Below are 18580 nucleotides of genomic sequence, written 5' to 3'. Positions count from 1 at the left end.
TAAGAGCCCTACTGGTTTTTTTTTTTTTTTGGGGGGGGGGGGTACTCCAAAATTTGGAAATTCAGTTTGTTTTAGTACTATGGGCCTACCTGTATAGAATGGAGAAAAAATAGTATTAAATATCTTTTACTATACCTCTTCAGAAGTCTATAAGGCATCTTTATGATCAAAACAATGCAAAAAGGTTTTATGGTGCAATATCTAAGTACCTGCTGAAAGGAGAATTAAAGGAACAGATTCTGCTCTCTCATTCACTGGGGGAAATTAGGAGTAGCTCCTCATGAATCTCAAAAATTCATGAGCTTTCAGACATTAAAAATGTCACTCATCCAACAGTGAGTTGAACGCATCCTAGAACTGGTAAGACTCAACCAATATATTTCCTCAATATAGGAAAAAATAAAAAAACCCATTTCTGCTGCAGGAAGGTCCTAAGCATGCTTTGCCATAAGTCTGCAAGAAGGGACAGTGCATTTGGTGTTGCCACATGTGGTGATTATGACTTAGTTCCCCTGCTTTTCCAGGGAGAAAGCAAGCTATACTATGTCTTTATAAAATACAGCATGTTTTCTTCAACCTTCTTCACATCACCTCCCTTTGCAATGGGGCTTTACAATACTGTAAATACCTTTGCAGCTACTATATTGCTACGATGCATTAACAAATATCAAGTGGTTTTTAATTTTATTCTGAGGAATGCAACTCAACGATTCTGGTACAACAGATATTACTGTCCTCAAGATGTTAAAACAATGACACTTCAAAGCACCTTTTGCTTTCTCAAAAATCAGATGCCCAAGTTTGACTAGAGCTGGTAAAACATAGGACAAACTTCAGACCTGCAAACCATTGGCAGTGTCTATACGCATTCACAAAGAGAGGATGGAGGAAAAACATTGCCTGAAATGTGAGCCCCTGAAAAGTCAAACACCACAACATGGGAAGCAAGGAGGAGCCGTGTTCAGCTCATACAGAGCCAGAGGCAGCTAATAAAGAAAAAGTCTTGCTCGGACCAGTGATTTCTATTTTTAAAGCAGCAATTGTTTCCATGTCACGGCACTAGTGTAGCCTGGGCTTTCAGTAGATGTGCCAGTGACTGAAACTGTTCCTTTGGTAAATATTGAATGATAAATCTCAGACAGAAAACAACCCTTGCTGTGATGGATTTTTTTAAAAGAATGCTGGAATTAAAAATGCCCGGGTCCATAAATACAGCGCTATCAAAAACTAAAGGTGATGGGATGAAAAATATGAAAAATAATTTCCAGGTTGGCTTTTTGATAGTACCACGGCATTACAGGTTGGGTTTAATCACTATTCTTCCTTCAATATAGTTGTAAGAAATAGTTAAGTGCCTTAAGGCAACCAGATGGTTGACACAATAGTGGCCTTCATCCCAAAAGCGGCACGTGTCTCTGCCCAGGACACGAAAAGCACATCTTTGTGGAGGTGTTTTGTTGGCTATCAGCTTGTGAAAACTTGTGTATCTGTGAAAGAGCCAGGAGGACCACAGAAGCAGAGAAAGAAAGCAGCAAGGAAGTACTGGACCCAGGCCCAGAAACGCTGTGGGTGGCACACGGATAAAACACAGATGGCACTTTAGGGCTGAGTGTTGGTTGAAAGGGGCTTGATGCTGTGAGTGAAGAAACTCTTCAGCTGTGATCTGGGACACAGGACTTTCATAGATTCATAGATGCTAGGGTCGGAAGGGACCTCAACAGATCACCGAGTCCGACCCCCTGCATAGACGGGAAAGAGTGCTGGGTTCAGATGACCCCAGCCAGATGCCCACCCAAACTCCTCTTGAAGACCCCCTGGGTAGGGGAGAGCACCACCTCCCTTGGGAGCCCATTCCAGACCTTGGCCACTCTAACTGTGAAGAAGTTCCTCCTAATGTCCAGTCTAAATCTGCTAGCTTATGGCCATTATTTCTTTGTATAGTCTTAAATAAACAGGGTTTCCTCAAAGGCACCTTCTTGAGCATTGTTTCTGCATCTAACCTGAATGACCCTTAGGGGACTGAATTTAGGCTAACTGTTTGAGCCTAGAGTTTTCAAGTCTTTAAGGGGAACCCCACCCCCACCTCCAATGCTCAAAGCAAGTGGTTGAATGTGGTGCAAGAGGAGGGATTCTGAGCACAGGAGAAGGAAATCTTCCCCAACTGCACAGCAGCATGAGGTTACTCTTGCTATGCTCCTCTTCCATGGGGGACAACAGTTGTTTGATCTGTATTTTAGTGGATCCACTAGTCCTTATGTTTCATCCAGCTCCAGCACCTCCTCTAGTTTAAGTCATTCAGGTCTGTATTTATAGCAGGTATAGTTTGGTGATATCATGTATTCCCTGCAGTTCCAGGATTAACAAGCTCCCATCAGTATCAATATGACACTCTTAGGGGGGAAAAAAGATGCTGTTCAGGAGGTGCCAAACCACTGCCTTCCAGGATTTCACTTCTGTCGTATGCAATCACGTCCATGTAAATGGTACAGAGTGTACCAACTTGTTCTTGACAGTATCTTTACCAAGTGAAGCAACTGTATCAACATATCTACAGCAGTGATTCTGATTTAAAAAGTCCAGCATTTGGTCTTTGAAACAGATTATATTATTTATAAAGATCCGTGGGTGGAAAGGAAGACGCACAACTCATCCGTCAGGAGAACAAATGAGAAATGTATATTTCCTCCTAGGCATAATGACAGAAACAAAGAGGGATACTGTTTAAGACTAACTGAAGAGGAGAATTCATCCTATTCATATCTAAAGACCTGGATGGGGAACCTTGGTATACTTCATTACGAGATAACGGAAGTATACTCAATCTCACGAACAATGGGGAGTATACTGTAGAAGGCAATTCAGCCTGGACTTTTCTGTTGTGACTGATAAGCTAATAACCACAGGTGTTGCACCCGATTTGGAAACTGAAATAAGGCTGCCCTAACAAAAATGTTTTGAAAAATCTGGACTTCAAGTAAGGTGATTTTGTTTAGTTTATGTTATCTTTTACATTCTCCTGCACACGCAAAAGCCCCTTCCAAAAACCTGTGTGAATTATTGAAAGGATGGAACCTCTGTTTATATGTTATGTACAGTACATATCTTTGGAACCACATAATAAAACCTTCAGTTTGCTCCCTAGGTCCCTTTATTATTTTTCTCTTTTGCCTTGTGAACAGAAGTTAATATACACAGATCCCTCTCTTCCTCTGTCTCAGCAGCGTGATTTGTTCACTTCTCTTAACAGGCTCTTGTGTTCCGGCCTCTGCTTTCTGTCCCAAGTAGAGTAATTAGTCCACAGGTCATTTGCCCATGATCAGTAGTTGATCAAAAATTCAGTCCACATAACAGTGCAAATCCTGAGTGGTCGATCACTGAGGTGGAAGCTCATCAACAGATTTTTGTCGGGTACATACCTGCCCTTCCACTATCCATTTAGAGGTAGAGGTTTTGCCGTCGTAGCCAGGCCGGAACTGGAGTGTGGCCGAACGAGGACTGATGTTGGAAATCACTAGATTGGATGGGGCTCCAGGAAGTTCTAGAGAAATTGAAATGTACATTAAGGAAGCGTAGAAATACTTTGGGCTTGGAGCACAAATCTACATGGCAGTATCTCGGCAGTTGGTATTGGGTCACCTCAAATTGAGTCAGTGGGTGTGTTCACATGTGATGCTTTAATGTGCATTAGCCTAAATTAACATCTACACGTGCGCGCCCTTAACGTGCATTAAAGACGGCAAATTTAGGTTATTTGCTAGGGCTGTGTGAAGCTTCGGAAGGTGATTCAATTTGGAGGAGATTCGGCCCCATTCAGTGACTGAATCTCTGAATCTGCATCAAACTGGGGGATCAATTAAAAGGTCCGAATCAATTCAAAGCTCTTTGAATCTTCAGAAAAGATTCAGGGAGCTTCGGTGATTCGGGCAGTCCCCGGTGGCTGCAGCAGGGAGCTGCAGCTGACTCCGACCTGGTAAGCAGGGGGCGGGAGAGGTGGGGCTGGGGGAGGGGACCATAGGGGAACCCCTGCCAGCCCTCATCCCCTGCCAGCCCCCATGCCCTGCTTGCTGCCCCAACCCCTGCCTATGGCTGCCCCACCTGCCCCAGCTCCCGGTGCTTTAAAAAAAAAGCCCCAACTCACCGGGTGCTGCCAGGTGCGGGGGAGGACCCCCACTGCCCCCCCACCATGTGGGGGGCTCTGCGTGAGCCCCCCACCACGTCCCCCCAACTGTCCCAGCCTCCCATGGCTGCCCCACCCGCCCCAGCTCTGGCCCTTTAAGAAAAAAAACAAAACAGGAAAAGCCCTGGGACTTACTGCTCCTGCTGTGGCCTCAGTGCTTTGGGGGGCTCATGCAGAGCCCCCCTATGGGGTGGGGCAGTGGGGATGGCCCCCCACCAGCAGGAACGGTGAGTCCAGGGTTTTTTCTCAGGGGTTTTTTTCCTTAAAGGGCCAGAATCTCGGTGGGCAGGGCAGCCATGAGTGGGGCTGATGGAGCAGGGGTGGGTGTTGGAGGGCTCGTGCAGAGTGGGGCAGCAGGGACTGCCCCCTACCTGGCAGCACCTGCTGAGTTGGGCCTTTTCTCTTCCAAAGTGCCAGGAGCTGGGGTGGGTGGGGCAGCCATCACTGGGCTGGGAGAGTGGTGGGGGTGGGCCTGGCCTGGGCAATTAGGAGATTTGGCAGGAGCTGAATTTCCAAATCAAATTCGGCTGGATCGATTTGGGGCAGTGATTTGAATCACCGAATCGAATCACTGTCCCTTGAATCGGCCAAATCCGAATCCAAAGTGAACACTAGTTGCTTTGCACAGGCCTACTATTCTCATCTAAATTTGACACTTGCAAATGCAGGTATCAAATTTCAGTGCTAAAGTGTATTAATGAACATGTAGATGTGCTAAAGCACATTAGTGCTGTGTGTGTCAACTGACTTGGGACTAACTTTAGTCCCAAGTCAGTCCATACACAGCATTAATGCACTTTAACACCTTCATGTGTAGACAGAAGCCTGCCTAAACCCACTTACTTAGCATTACGCTAATGCGCATTGAATTTAGGCATGCTTAAATGCATCTGTAGGCATGCCCAGTATCCTTTTCCCCATAGACAAACACAGTTAAATATGGGGCTTTTATTTATTCTGCAATATATACATGCACAGTATTGTCTGCAGAAGAGATAGAAAAGATGGGTCCCTGCTTCGAGCATCTCATTTAGAATCACAACAAGCAGTTCACATATGATCAAGAGGCGCAGCTTGATGCTTACAGTCAGGAAACCAGGTTGCCCTTTCCAGTTAGTGCAGGGCTGTCAAACTCATTTGGCCCTGGTGAGTGGCCCAGGACTGATCCATGGGTTGGAAAAATGGCATGAAGTCAGTTCATGGGCCACACTGGGCCTCTGGGCCCCCTTCCCCGCCAAGTTCTGGATCCAGCCCTGCGTACCTGCTCTGGCTGGATCAGGACTTGAGCCACGTGCAGCACTTGCTCCAGCCAATGCAGGGTGGACACAACATGCAGTGTGGGTTCCAGACTGGCTGGACTGAGTGCCACATGCAGTGCAGTCACGAGCTGGCTAGAGCGGGTGCTGGATCTGGCATGTGGGGAACCCACAAAGCCTGCTCCCCCACATGCCAGATCCAGCGCTTGCTCTGGCTGGTCCAGGACTGCACTGCATCCAATGCTCAGTCCAGGCCCTATGCTGCATATGATGTCCACCTGGACTGACTGAAGGGAGTGCTATGTGCAACTTTTATCCCAGACCAAGCAGAGTGGGCACCACATGTGCACAGTCCTGGACTGGCCAGAGTGGGTACTGCAGGCACTGGGTCTGGCACATGGCTGGGTGGGGAGGGGCAACATGTCTCAGATTAGCCCCACGTGGGGCCAGCACTGGAGCCTGGATGACTGACACCCCCATGCTACTGACTTACTATGTTACTTTAAGCAAGGTCTATCTGCGCATCTGTTAGCTTATTTGTGAAGAGGGGACAATATTTACCTACCTACAGTGTACGGAGATTGAATACATTAATGAAAGGAAAAGACAGATGCTGGGAGGGAGGTTCTTGTGATACGATGGCAGCACCAAACCCATTAGCAAATGTTGGTGACTCTAAGGAAAATTCTCAGCAATTTCTGCTGATTCCGCATAGCAATGAGATGTCCTAAATACATATTGGGACATGGGGAGGGGTGTTTTAGACAGGAGAAAGAGGTCTGAGACACAGGATTGCAGGGAAAGTTTAGACTAAGGAGAAAGCTTAGGCTGAGTTTTGTAATGTTTTGCTATCTGGATTATCAAAAACCACATTCCAGGGAGGAAGCTAAATGGATACAGACTGAATTTTGAGCAGCAGAGAAACCCCACCCCACCCGCAGCTAGCAAGCGCAAAGTGCCTGTATTGTAATCAGCACTCATGTAATGCAGCCCCACGTGAGCATGAAGAATTAAAAAGGAGCCTTCTCTAATCTACATGCTTAGGATGCAAGAAAATCTGTTCCTTCATTCCCACATGATGCTCGCAGGCAGGGGCGACCCTAGGGAGGTGCGGGGCCCCTTTAACACCACATGGGGCCTGTGGGACTCCCGCAAAGGCAGGGCATGGGCTGCGGTCTCCCCCGTGCCCAGCGGGGGGGGGGGGTCTCCATGCTCCTTCCATGGCATGGGAAGGAGCCACCAGCACCAGGTGGGTCCCACGGAAGGGGCTGCAGCTGCTCTGCCCGGCTCCATGGGACCCCCCAAAGCGTGGGGCCTGGGACAGTTGCCCCAATTCGCTGTACCCGGAGGACAGCCCTGCTCACAGGAAGCTTGCTCAATAAGCTTGCCAAAATGGGATGTAATCCTTATCCGGCTACGTTCAGGAGTGGCAAGATGGTGCAAGACAGTGATGTTGTCTAATCTGCTGTCCAGTTTACCCTAGAACAGGCAAAGGAGTAAGGCTACTTCGAGAAGTTGTGGATTCGCCATGCTTGGCAGCTTTCAAAAGCAGGTGAGACAGGCACTTGGCTGGGATGGATTAGTCAGGGATGAACCTGCCTTGAACAAGGGGCTGGACTACGCCTCGTGAGGTCCCTTCCAGCCCTATGATCCTATGTACCCAAGAGCACAGGGACCTGACATCCCTGAAGAAGTCTGGAGTACTCTTCATCAGGAACATACCGGTACCTGCTCTGTTGTAGGGAACTGTCTCTTTCGAGCAGCTTTGTTTGGACTGGTTTGAATGCACTTATTGTTACGTATTACAGCTGCCCTCTTCCATGTGTAAGCGGGACAAGGGCGATTTGAAAACGTTTTCAATGAGAATAAAAACACTAACTAAAACAATTAAAAGGACAATTGTTTAAACAGAAAAATAGCAACTATCTGAGGCAAGAAGTCAATATATTAATCGATTGTTTTACAATTCTGCTTGTTTCTTTTGCCCCAGATTTCTTTCCATTTCTCTGTTCAGGTGGAAGCTTCAGTAGTTTTATGGCTCCCAGGGCCATATTTTCTAAGCACCTCTAAGGCAATATAAAATCAATCAGAACGGCTGCATTTCAGACCACCTGTCTTCTTGATGGCTTTCTGTATTTCACTGAAACCTGTCATCTACCCCCCCTTCCCTTTCTAGCTATCTCTGGGATACGGATTTACCGTAAGATCTCTCTCAAACCAACACTTCCCACTTTTTTCCTTCTGAAAAAACATGCTTTTATCTGCATTTTCCAAATACCTTACAGTGCAAGTAAGTTATAATACTTAGAGATGGAAAATCCTCATTTTAAAGGGCACCTCAACCCATTTTTTCCCCAAAAAGTATTTTAATAATGAGCACTGCCACCCTCCAACTCAATCAGTACTCTAAAGTATTTCATTACCTTTTCCTCTCATTCCTCCATCTCTACCATCATTGCCTTTTTTGTGCGTTTCAAGCAGCCTCATATTTGCAGGAATGATTCATTTCAACGAGTATCTGTTGTGCTAATGTTAGAATAACAATACGTTGTATAGAACCTCAGTGCTTAAAAAATAAAAGCCCTGTTGTTAGTGTACCCGAGATCAGTCTTTTTTGAAATGACAGCAGGAGACAAGTTGACATATTTTGCTTTTTCACCGGAGGTTTACCAACCTGGGGGCACTCCAGAGGAGATGGTAGAGGAGGTGACCAGACCAGTCCCTTTGCCTGTCATAGCTGCCACCTCAATCGTGTAGGTGGTTAGAGATGACAGACCAGTAATTTTGTACTCGAGGGTTGTGTTGACCAGTGTGCGAGCAAGACGAGATTCATTCCTGCCGTACACCTCCCAGGAGACCTGGTAGCCTAGAAAACAATTACACACAAGTCAGGGAGCTGTAACAATAGGGTTGCCTGTTTTTCCTCCCTATTTTACCATTATTCAATAATTCAGAGGTTCACTAGAGAGCTGGCTTGGCTTGTCACATATTACTGCCTCAACCCGAGTGTGGGTAACTTTTTAGAGAAGGGAAAAAAGCCACATATTGATATAAGGTCATTTAAAAATACCTAAGAACCTCTCTAATACTATTTTACCCTCTGAGCAGTTCCTGTAGATGCTACTAAGACATCACATGACCATAAAATTGAAAGAGGGAGGGAAAGTGGTGTCCAGGGAAGAGCTTTTCTATCAGTATATAGTGCACACTATGAAAAGGTTTGGGAACCTTGGGAATAATCTCTCTCTCTCTGAAGGGTAGGATGTCAATTTATGAATGCTATAAAATAAATCAGAGGAAACACTGGAAACCATTCTTTGAGCACAAAATGATCTCACCAGCAAGGAGTGAAAAATCTCTACGCCTGGCTGAGCTACTTCCTTTCAAGGCTGAGGCCCCTTTCATTGCCAAGAATCGAGGAATACTTGCAAATCAGATAATAGTGACCTGGCAGGAACACAAGAAATCTCACAGGACCTAAAAGGTCTCTGCTGTCCCTCGCTCTCTGCTCCCCCCACCTCAAATACATCTCTTCTTCTTAATGAACCATTATCCTCTCTCCTACAGCCTGGTGTAGCCAATCTACTGTCCTAATCTGTACGAGTCCTGAGAGCCTCCATCACATTCTTCTGTTGTAACCAACCTGTTAAATCCTTCCTTTCTTACCTCTTTTATTATAGCCATTTCCCTTCCACAAACTTTCCAATGGCTCTTGGCTTGCTTCTGCCTCTGAATTTGCTTGTTCCTGTCTGAACACTCTGCACAGGGGGTTGGACTGGATGACCTCCTGAGACCCTGTCCAACCTTAATTTTCTATGATGTCTATGACTCCTAACAGTTACCTGATTTTCCCTACAGCCCATTTGAACCTCACTGTGTCAGGCTCCAGACACGCTGTCAGAAAAGTCTGCTTGGTTGCTGCTTCCCCTGTGATTTGGAGCAGGGCAAGAAAGTACGTGGAGCTTCTGCAGTCAAACGAAATGGATGCGATTTCAAACCAAGTACATGAATGAGACCCCACTGACTGTACTGTGCACAAATCAATCTGGTAGAGGAAAGCCATCCACAATGGCACACGCTTCAGCATAACCTCCCAATGATGAACTCAGACAACTACCACTTTTTTCCAAAACAACAAGGTGATTTTATAGATCCAAATTTAAAAGGTAAAATGTCCTGTGATTTTAATGAGAAATGTTTCCTTCAATGAGGAAGCGTGACTTCAGGCACCGAGCTCTGCAGCAGAAACCAGGAATTCCTAAATGGCTTATCCCAGGTCACTTAAGTGCCTGAGATTCACCATCTGGAAAATAGGAATTAATTCAATTAAATCCCTCATTTCCCTACAACTCTGAAGGGTTGTGGAGGGGGTTCAATAATGTTTGTGAAGAGTTAATTGTTATTCCTTGACAGGTCTCTATAGCACAGGTGAGCACTAAAAAGAAAATTAAGGCAGATTTTGGATTCAGTCCCAAGGCATCTGTTGCCAAATTGACAAAGGGTGAAGGGCCAAAGGAACAAGACTGCATCAAGGCTCTTCACCCTGTTGGGTCCCAGCAAAGATGCATGGACTGGTGGGGCAGAGTCAATCGCACAGCAACCGGGCAGGATCCTCTGACTGAAAAACACTGAAGCAAGGGCATAAAACACTGGCCATATTTCCAGCCTAGAGCCTGCCAAAGGTTTATTCACAGCTGGGATGGGAGCCGGAAAGAAGCTGCTCATGAGTTGTGGGACAGGTTGAATTCCTTTCCCTTCTTTGGCCACAGACAGGTGTTATATTTGTAGCATTAAAGATGCTCCTGCAGCTCTACCAGAAGTAAGCGGACAATCATTCTGGCTGTGTGTAGCACTACGAAGATGATGAAAGCATCACAAAATAGCACCCCTTTCAAAGAGAACCTTCTTGGTTTTGTAGCCCTACGTGGCGAGAGGCTTTGCAGCTCTACAAAGAAACAGCTGTCCATACCCTTATTCAGGTTGTGTGCGGTAAGGGAGGATTTTTTTTTTCCCCAAAATACACAAAGCAAGCTAAAAGACACCAAGCTTTTTTTTTTTTTTTAAAGATAAAAGATGAATAAGGGATTTGCAATGCTCTCCCAATGCACTTTTGCTTTCAGAAGTAACAACCACACCTCCAGGTGTCCTGAAATCTGAAATTTTCATTCCCGATTTGAAAACCATTGGTTTGTCACCGAAACATGGTGATTCACCTCATAACATTTCATACTTTGCTCCATAATCTACTTTCCACGTGGAGAGAGACCCAGTTTGTTGCATGTTCGGCACATACTGTAGATGCTTTTATTTATTGGGGGAAAAAAAAAACATTTGCTAGGGAAAGTACATCAAGATTTATTGTCTACAGTGCCAATCTGGAGCAGGAACAGAGATGAAGTGTTTACTGCAGATAGTTCCATTCCAATAATAAAACAATTTAAATGTATCCTTTTGAAGATGAAAACCAAAAAAAACAACAACCCCTACATATGCACAAAATGCACGGTCATAAAGTGTAATGAAATCAGCAAAGACAAAATAAAACAAAAACAATGCTGAAAGGAAAGGAAGTCCAGTGGAAGAGCCCAAGTAGCACTTCAGCCGTGATGACCGACAGATGGACAGCACTTGGGGACATGTGGCGAGTAAAAATGCTCTGTTTTACAGGCAGAGGCTGTGCCAGGGATGTGCGCCGTGTACTCCAACCCGCCTGGGCAGAGCATGTTTCAGCTGGCCTGAGTAAAAGCCAGGGGAGGAAAAGTGCCATAGAATCTTCCCTTATGCTTTGGCATTACACCTTCTCCATAAAATGTCGTCTAACTGAAACTAATGACCGGAGGAGTTTCAGAAATAATTTTCTGTTGATCTGGAGTAAATTCCCTACATGAGAGCAGTACATCCAATCACAAACTGTCCGTCTACATCCAGGCCCTCATAAATCAGAGTTTACCGAGAGAGAGGAAGATACTGAAATTTACAATGAGAGCAACGGGCAATTTACCAGAGCAGGCTGCCTGCCTTGCAACCCCCTCCCCGGTTCGCTCTCCTTCCGTGAGCCAGAATTAAGAAAAACTCACAGTAAATGATACCAATGAGCAGAAGCGATGGAGTAGTGCCTTCCTAAGCACTCTTACATCTCCAAGCAGCATTGTATAAAGCCTGGGGCCATTCGGAGAAATGAATGATTTTGCTGCCCCTTTCTCCCAGCTCTAATGCAAGGTACACCATTAAGGGGGAACTTTTTCTTTCTTATAAACCTTGCCTGGCATGTTTTTCCTATGTCTGTATTCCCTCATAAACAATAGGGCTTTCTGAGTTCGGTCTTTCTAAAACGATTTGCCCCGTGTACAAAATAGCCCATCATGTTCCAAGTCGTTCTGAGAGATGGCAGCCTGTCTCTATCAGACCAGTTTTGCAGTAGCACATGTACTGTGATTTGCTGTGTGGATTGCTAACTGCAGTGTTAACCTGAAGGTGTTATCAGAGCAACCCTGAAAGCATTTAATAATAATAATAGTAATAATAGTAGTAGTAATAATAATAATAATTCTGTATTTGCACAGAATTTCTCATTCTGAAAAAACCCAGAATACTTTTACAAACTTTGCGGAGTCCAGATGCTAGGCCTAGATATTAAAGTGATGGGAGTACTGAAAATGTCATAGACTAGACTAGAACACCAAAAAAATCACTCCTGGCTCAATAGCAAACATGCAACTACTTGCGGGTTAGAAGAGGGCAACACTTTAACCGGACCCACAGTATAACAGAAATGAGCTTGACAGGATCCAAGGAAGACTCTGATGTCCATTTGAAGGGACTGGGTGAATTAGATATAATGAACACGGCTACAAGTCAGCTCAAGTGCCCAGCACATTGAGAGTCAATGTGGCTACAGTTATAAATCACAAGCTAAATGATTTGTTTACAAATGTCACTTTTATACTTTAGGCAAATCCATCTACCTTTTAAAGTAGTAAATAGTGAAGGTAATACTTAAGTTAATATCTAACATCTAAGTTAACATCCTAGTCCGAGCTTTTGAACCTTTAGTCCTAAAAGTAACCACCTAAAATCATATTCGGTATCTAAGTAAGTGTCCACCTATTAAGAGATATCAAGTCTTTACAGATCCCTTGTGACTTCAGTGGCAGCTGCTAGCACTCAGCATTTCTAAATGCCACTTATTTAGGTGTCTAAATATGGAATCAGGTGCTTCCAGTTAGGCACCCAGCTTTAAAGATTTACTGAGTCTATATGCTTCTGCCATCCAAAGCCATCAATTTTCATACCCAAACCACTGAAATCAATGCAGTGAGCAATATTTCAGGAAAGTTACTCCAGTACAAAGGAACAGGTATGCGATGTGCATGGAGACAGAGACAGCATGGGAGGCTCGTGCAGACAAGCTGCATGCTCGAGTTGATTGGAAAACATTGCTGGTTCCAGATGCTGTTAGAATAAGCAGTTACCTTCGAGTCAAAACAGTTTCTGTAATTGTGTTGGTTTCACGAGAATTTTATTTCAGAGTGGAACCGGAAAAACCCTTGGCAATGAGTCAAATATACTGACTCATCATTTCTAGAACAAAAGAGTTTGATTTTCCATTTTCCAATAACAATTTTGAAAACGAACAGAACTCTTGGCAATTTTCTCAAATAACCCTAAATGATGCCCCCCCCGCCCAGTTTTACTTTGAACAGAATTTTGACATTTGGAGGGGAGTGAGGGGTTGGGGGTAAATTGTCCAGTTCAGAAGGAAAACAGCCTTTGAAATCTCAGACTCTTGCATGAAACAACGTCCCTCCTCTGCACAGAGTCACTGCACATTTTAAATGTCTCTAATACTTTCCATCTGCAGGCAACGGGGTCTCCTTGTGCCAGACTCTCTTCCACCTACTAGATGTTTAAGTAGACTTAGGCACTGAAGTGCAGTTGTATTTGTCCCTGTTCAAGTCCACTAATGCATCCACTTTTGTGACACAGACGTCTGTAAGAATGAGTCACACAGCAGTGAGGAGGAGGACCCACACACCTTTTGTATTAACCATACATCAAGGACTCGAGGAGGGAGTCTATTTATACTCCTAATAGTTGGACTGGAACCTGGCCTTTTGTAGACAAGTAGTGGGAACATTGTCAAGCATGAATTATCCTGGACAAAAATGTGTGCCTGATGTTTCAACCAGGTTGACACACAGTATATGAATACATGGCGAGGAAAGGTCAAGAGGAAAGCTCAGGAAAGAGCCCGCAGTGGGAAGCTGTGTTGTTAGCACGGCGCGGTCCACATTCAAAGACAACAGTCCAATACTTCTGTCAAATGAGAAGGCAAATCCATAGATGAAGGACTTGGCTAACTTGTTTTTTGGTCTTAGTTGTAACCTTTTAGTGCTGCCAATCAGGATTTTGTAGTTGTAAATCTGGCATCTGGAAATCCTGACCTTTGGCACAAGGATCAAACGTAGTCTCAAAAGTTTCAGAAATCTAGTAATGCAGGTGGAGCTAACGGGTGATTTAACAAGCTTGAAGACCCAGTGGGGAGTTGATTTCTAATACAGGCTGTATTTTCAGTGGCCACCATCATGGGCTGGTAGTAACTGGACCTGTACCTTCTGTAATATGCCCCCATTGACATTTCAATTACCCTAAAGAGGAAGAAAGCAGCCTGCATTGTCAGTAGGCGCTTCTCCTAAATGCTCTATTATCCAGTCATTTTTGCACTGCAACGATACATTCCCCCTACACATTTTTTCCCCAAAAGGATAACAGATGATACTTGCCTGTAATGATGCCATTTTTCTCTACAGGTTCTTGCCAGCTGACCTTGAGAGACGTGTCCAGAATCTCAGTGAAGCTCAAGTGTCCCACAGCTCCTGGCTCTGGCAATCAGAATGGGAAATCTGTTAACAGGAGAACCCCACTAACTTTTGATCTGATTCACGTGGCAAGGTTAGGCCTGAAGAAATAAAACACTGAGCTGAAGCCAATGGAAACCTGCGGGAAATATCAGTAAGAGCTGCAGGGAGGAAGGGAGATGCAAGGTGTTTAGAATCACTCTGGCTATCATCACAGAAATTATTTTATCCAGTCCTCATCCTGACTGGGCAAAGCAGGATAGACTGGCAGCAGGAGATTTACACCACACTTGTTCTCAGCCTCTCTTCTTGATCTAATCTAATTAGAACAATCAAGCTGGCTCGATCCTGAAAAGCAATTGCATTTGTTGTTCTCCCTCAACCCTACCAGGCAGCCTACTGCTTTCCTTGTGCCTTTGCAAAGAGCGATCACGTCTTTTGTCTGCAAGAGCAGTACATGCTGCACACTCATTTGGGCAGGGACTTTTAACTTTGCATGATCAAACCAAGGTCAGACTGATGCAGCCAGTGTTCAGATAAACCCTCTTCAAACAAATCGAAAAACTGCCAAGCACGATGGCAATGATCTTCTGTGAAATGCGTAGACCTGTGTGAAACTTTGAACGTATCTTTATGGCGTAGCTCAAGAGCTCCTAAAAATTTCAGTTCCCTGGTGTACAATGAAAGAGTATAAAATGGAACGACTGGCAAAAATGTGCCTTCCTCCCTCGATTTTGATCTTCAAGGAAGACGCCTTGGCTGGTTTCTGATCCAACGGCTGTTCTCTCTCCAAGTGATGCACTGGAAAGGGAAGTTTTTGCTCACTTTGTATTCACAGTGCTCCTGTTACCTGGATCCTTGCCTGAGTCTGCTCTCCTCTAGCTCTACTGACATCAGTTGGCAATTTCTGGGCTGCAAATTCAAATTTGTTTCCACTTCACTTTAGTCTACTGTCTTACTTTCCTCCACCTACAGTATAGCAAGCCTGCCAGTAGGCTGGCTACAGCCACATCTGTGATTCTGCAGTCTCAGCGAGGAGAAACCTATGAGGCCGTTCTGCAATATGCAGTAGTTAATGCACAATACAGAGAGCTGCTAATCTGGTTCAGCATTCAGGAGTGCATATCTGCCGTGGGAGTAATCTCTCCACCCACAAAGTGCTGCCTTTGCAGTCCAATATTCATTTTATTGTCAAATTTTAAAAAGAGAATATTGTTTACGCTGAGCCACCAAAGCTCATCTCTCATTGGCTGTCAGAGCATGTTTGATCTACAAACGATCGGCAACCCGATTTTATTTAGAATCATCTAGAATCGTTGTAAACAAAGGCAGAAAGTAACCATCTGTTAGCAAAGGTCTGGAAGGATCACATACATTGTAGATTTATCTTGTCTACTATTCAGCTGTGGTTAGTAAAACCTGAAATAAAATCCCAACAGTTCAAAAAAACTAGGTCTTGGAGCCACTCCTTTGATTCAGAGCGTCCTCCTCAAAGATACATCTAGTATGTAGAAGCATTCCAGGATACTGCTTATTTTTTCCAAGCTATGGTAATACAAAGGGAAACTGTGTTTTGAACAGTATTTACACAATTCATGCTATGTGTACAGTGTTAAGCAAATATAATAATTGTTCCTTCTTGTCTTTGTGCTTTAATCATTGGGTAAACACTTATGAGGTTAGATTATTGTCTCACAGGGTGCATCCACACATGAAATCAGTGTGCATGAATAAATTCTGGTACAGTCCATGCTGGAGTTCATTGCTCCTGGGTGCAATATTTACCTGTGTGCCTGGGACTGCAGCACGTTGAGCCAGGGCAGCGCAGCCCCAGCTGGCAGGGGGCTCAGGGAGTCAGCCTACCAGCCCAGAGCTGCTCTGCCCCAGTTCAACATGCTATGGAGGAATGGGATGGGGCATGAGGGTGCTCCAGTGCAGGGCTAGCTGGCAGGCACTGTAGCTCCCTTGTTTTCCAGCAAGCCCACGTGCATTGCAGCATGCTAAATAACTCTGCTGTAGGACAGTACTTGTGTCAGGAAGTACTAACCTATGGCAGAGTTAATAAGTTTACTCCAGCCTAATAGCACCGCGTGTGTAGACAGTGACACTTTACTGCAGAGCTAATGAGTCAACTCCACAGTAAAGCACATGTGTAGATGCCCCCACAGATTTCTAATGATCATATTGCCGTCTCAGTGATCTGCTAAGAAATTGATGTTCTAGGCACAGGAAATCTGCTCCTTGAGCAAAGAAGGCATCATAGGGTCTAACATATGGACAAGATAGACCTTGGAGAAAAATCCATGGATGACCATTTCATTTTTCTGAATGGGCTTTTTCCCCCCAAGATTCACCCAGTGGACAAGTTAGGCAGTCTTTAGCAGGTTACTTCTCGAATGACCATGCAGTCCACAAACAGATTCATCTTTGCAGAAACAACAACTATGATAACTTACTGGGTACCACAAACAGCAAAATATTATTCCTAAAAAACTTGCCTGTCTCTGTTAACCACTTTTTCTCATTTAAACATAAGCATGGTGTTCAGTGAGGGGAAGGAGAATAAAAGCACCTTTTGGAGTCAAGATTATTGTAAACAGATGATAGGCCAGGCCACCTTCACACAGCTTTGCCACTGTAATTTCATCTTGATCTGCAACAAAGCCATGCTAGACATGTTGGCCCCAAGCTTCTCCTGAACAACCATCTTCAAAAGAACCTGGCTGGGCAAGATGCATAGATTTTTTTTTCAATGCACCACTGGTTTACCAAACTCATCCTAATTTATTGCTATAGATTTGAGTCCAATTTGGCAGTCTGAAAGGCTACAGCATTGTTCCGATTCTAATACTTTTAACATGCCAAAAAATGCTAATTGTATAAATCATTGCAATATGCAAATAAACATGTTTGCAGGGTACTTACTGGGGTGGGGGACATATTGGGGCAGCTAAAATTAGTCTCCTTAAGCCATATTCAGGTATCTAAACTCTTAAAGAGACCAGACTGATTTTTAAAAGTGCTGGACACTTGTATCTCTCATTGACTTCAGCTGGTGGCTCAGTGTCTCTGATAATCAAGTCACGTTTATGTTGCCCATATAGACAAATTTGGGAGCTTAATGTGAAATGCCCAGGTTTGCAAATCTCAGCCATCACTTCCAACAGAGCAGTCTTCAAGCACTGCAGCTCCCTGAAAGCTGAGCTGCCGTGGTACTTACTGTCTTCGAGAGTGTGCAGCAGCTGCGGTGTGCTCTGTGGTCCATCCCCTGGGGTGGTGAAACACAGGACTGATGTATAATAAGCTGTGAATTTCTTCAAATTGGTAATGCAGCCACTGTGAACTCCATGAAAATCCGGAGCGATGGTGACCACAGTCACAGTCTCTGGTGCATCTACCAGCCATGCTAGGAGCTAGATAATGTAAAGAGAGAAGAAAGCTCATTAGACATTATTTTCATTCACAGTTTCATACAGCTGATGGCCAGCACCTCATTAATTTAACTGTAAAAATACAACATTAAACAACTGTCAGCTCTGTCACTGAACATACTGATATAATGTTTTGACTATGTTCATGGGAGGGATTTGTATAGTATTTGAACCTATACAAAAAGAATACAAAACATGCTTTAGAAATGGCAACCAGCATTTTTTCACCTGGATGCCAAAGTTTAGCCTGCTAAATTCATATCCATGCACACACCAAACCAGCTTGTCAAAGACTCTCAGCACTTAGAGCTCCCAATGACCTCAATGGGTTTTCTGGCAGCGCGACCTTTTTGAAAATCAGGACACTTCTCTACAGGTACTTAAGCATGGCCTTCAGCCCTTGACTTCTGGCACTCTGATTTGAAAACGCGGAGTGAAAATTTTAAAAGCACCATCGTGGTTTTAAATTACATCAGCCTTTTAGAGATGTGTCCCGTTGGCTGCAAAGCATTAGCCCTCGAAATAAGAATGACTTCCACTGCGGTTGATGTTCCTAGGTTTTCCTTTAACTATTCCTCCCCTCTGAAAGTCAGGCAACATGAATAAACATAGAGAGATGCCTAAAATGACCCAAACGTAAAAAAAATTAGCCAGTTTTCAGCTCCAGGTATTCAAAATATGTGTTTAGTTAAGACTATAGGGAGTAATTTTCACCTGAATGTTCTGTTTCTGAGACAGATGAAATGGCATGCTTTACAGCTGCCTCGAATTTAAATGTGTTTCAAAGATAAGAACAACATTAATAATGGCTAAAGCTAATATAAATTTGCTTCTCCTTTCCAAGTTATATCTGTGGAA

The 18580-nt window shown here is 44.3% G+C and overlaps 1 protein-coding gene across 1 annotated transcript in view; it reads right to left on the bottom strand.

The window, feature by feature from the left end:
• Positions 1 to 18580, bottom strand: part of SDK1 (sidekick cell adhesion molecule 1) — a 551260-nt gene that overhangs the window by 164906 nt on the left and 367774 nt on the right. The window contains exons 19-22 of the mRNA XM_019512615.1: positions 17512 to 17704; positions 14217 to 14315; positions 8108 to 8299; positions 3417 to 3538 (exon numbers count right to left, since the gene is read on the bottom strand). Of these exons, the coding sequence (XP_019368160.1) occupies positions 3417 to 3538; positions 8108 to 8299; positions 14217 to 14315; positions 17512 to 17704 (606 nt within the window). The remainder of the gene's footprint in view (positions 1 to 3416; positions 3539 to 8107; positions 8300 to 14216; positions 14316 to 17511; positions 17705 to 18580) is intronic.

Source organism: Gavialis gangeticus, unplaced genomic scaffold (assembly GCF_001723915.1).
Source record: "Gavialis gangeticus isolate Ggan-Ray unplaced genomic scaffold, GavGan_comp1, whole genome shotgun sequence".
NCBI lineage: Eukaryota > Metazoa > Chordata > Crocodylia > Gavialidae > Gavialis > Gavialis gangeticus.
The sequence above is the reverse complement of the archived record's forward strand: the minus strand, read 5'-3'. Positions and strand labels throughout refer to the sequence as shown.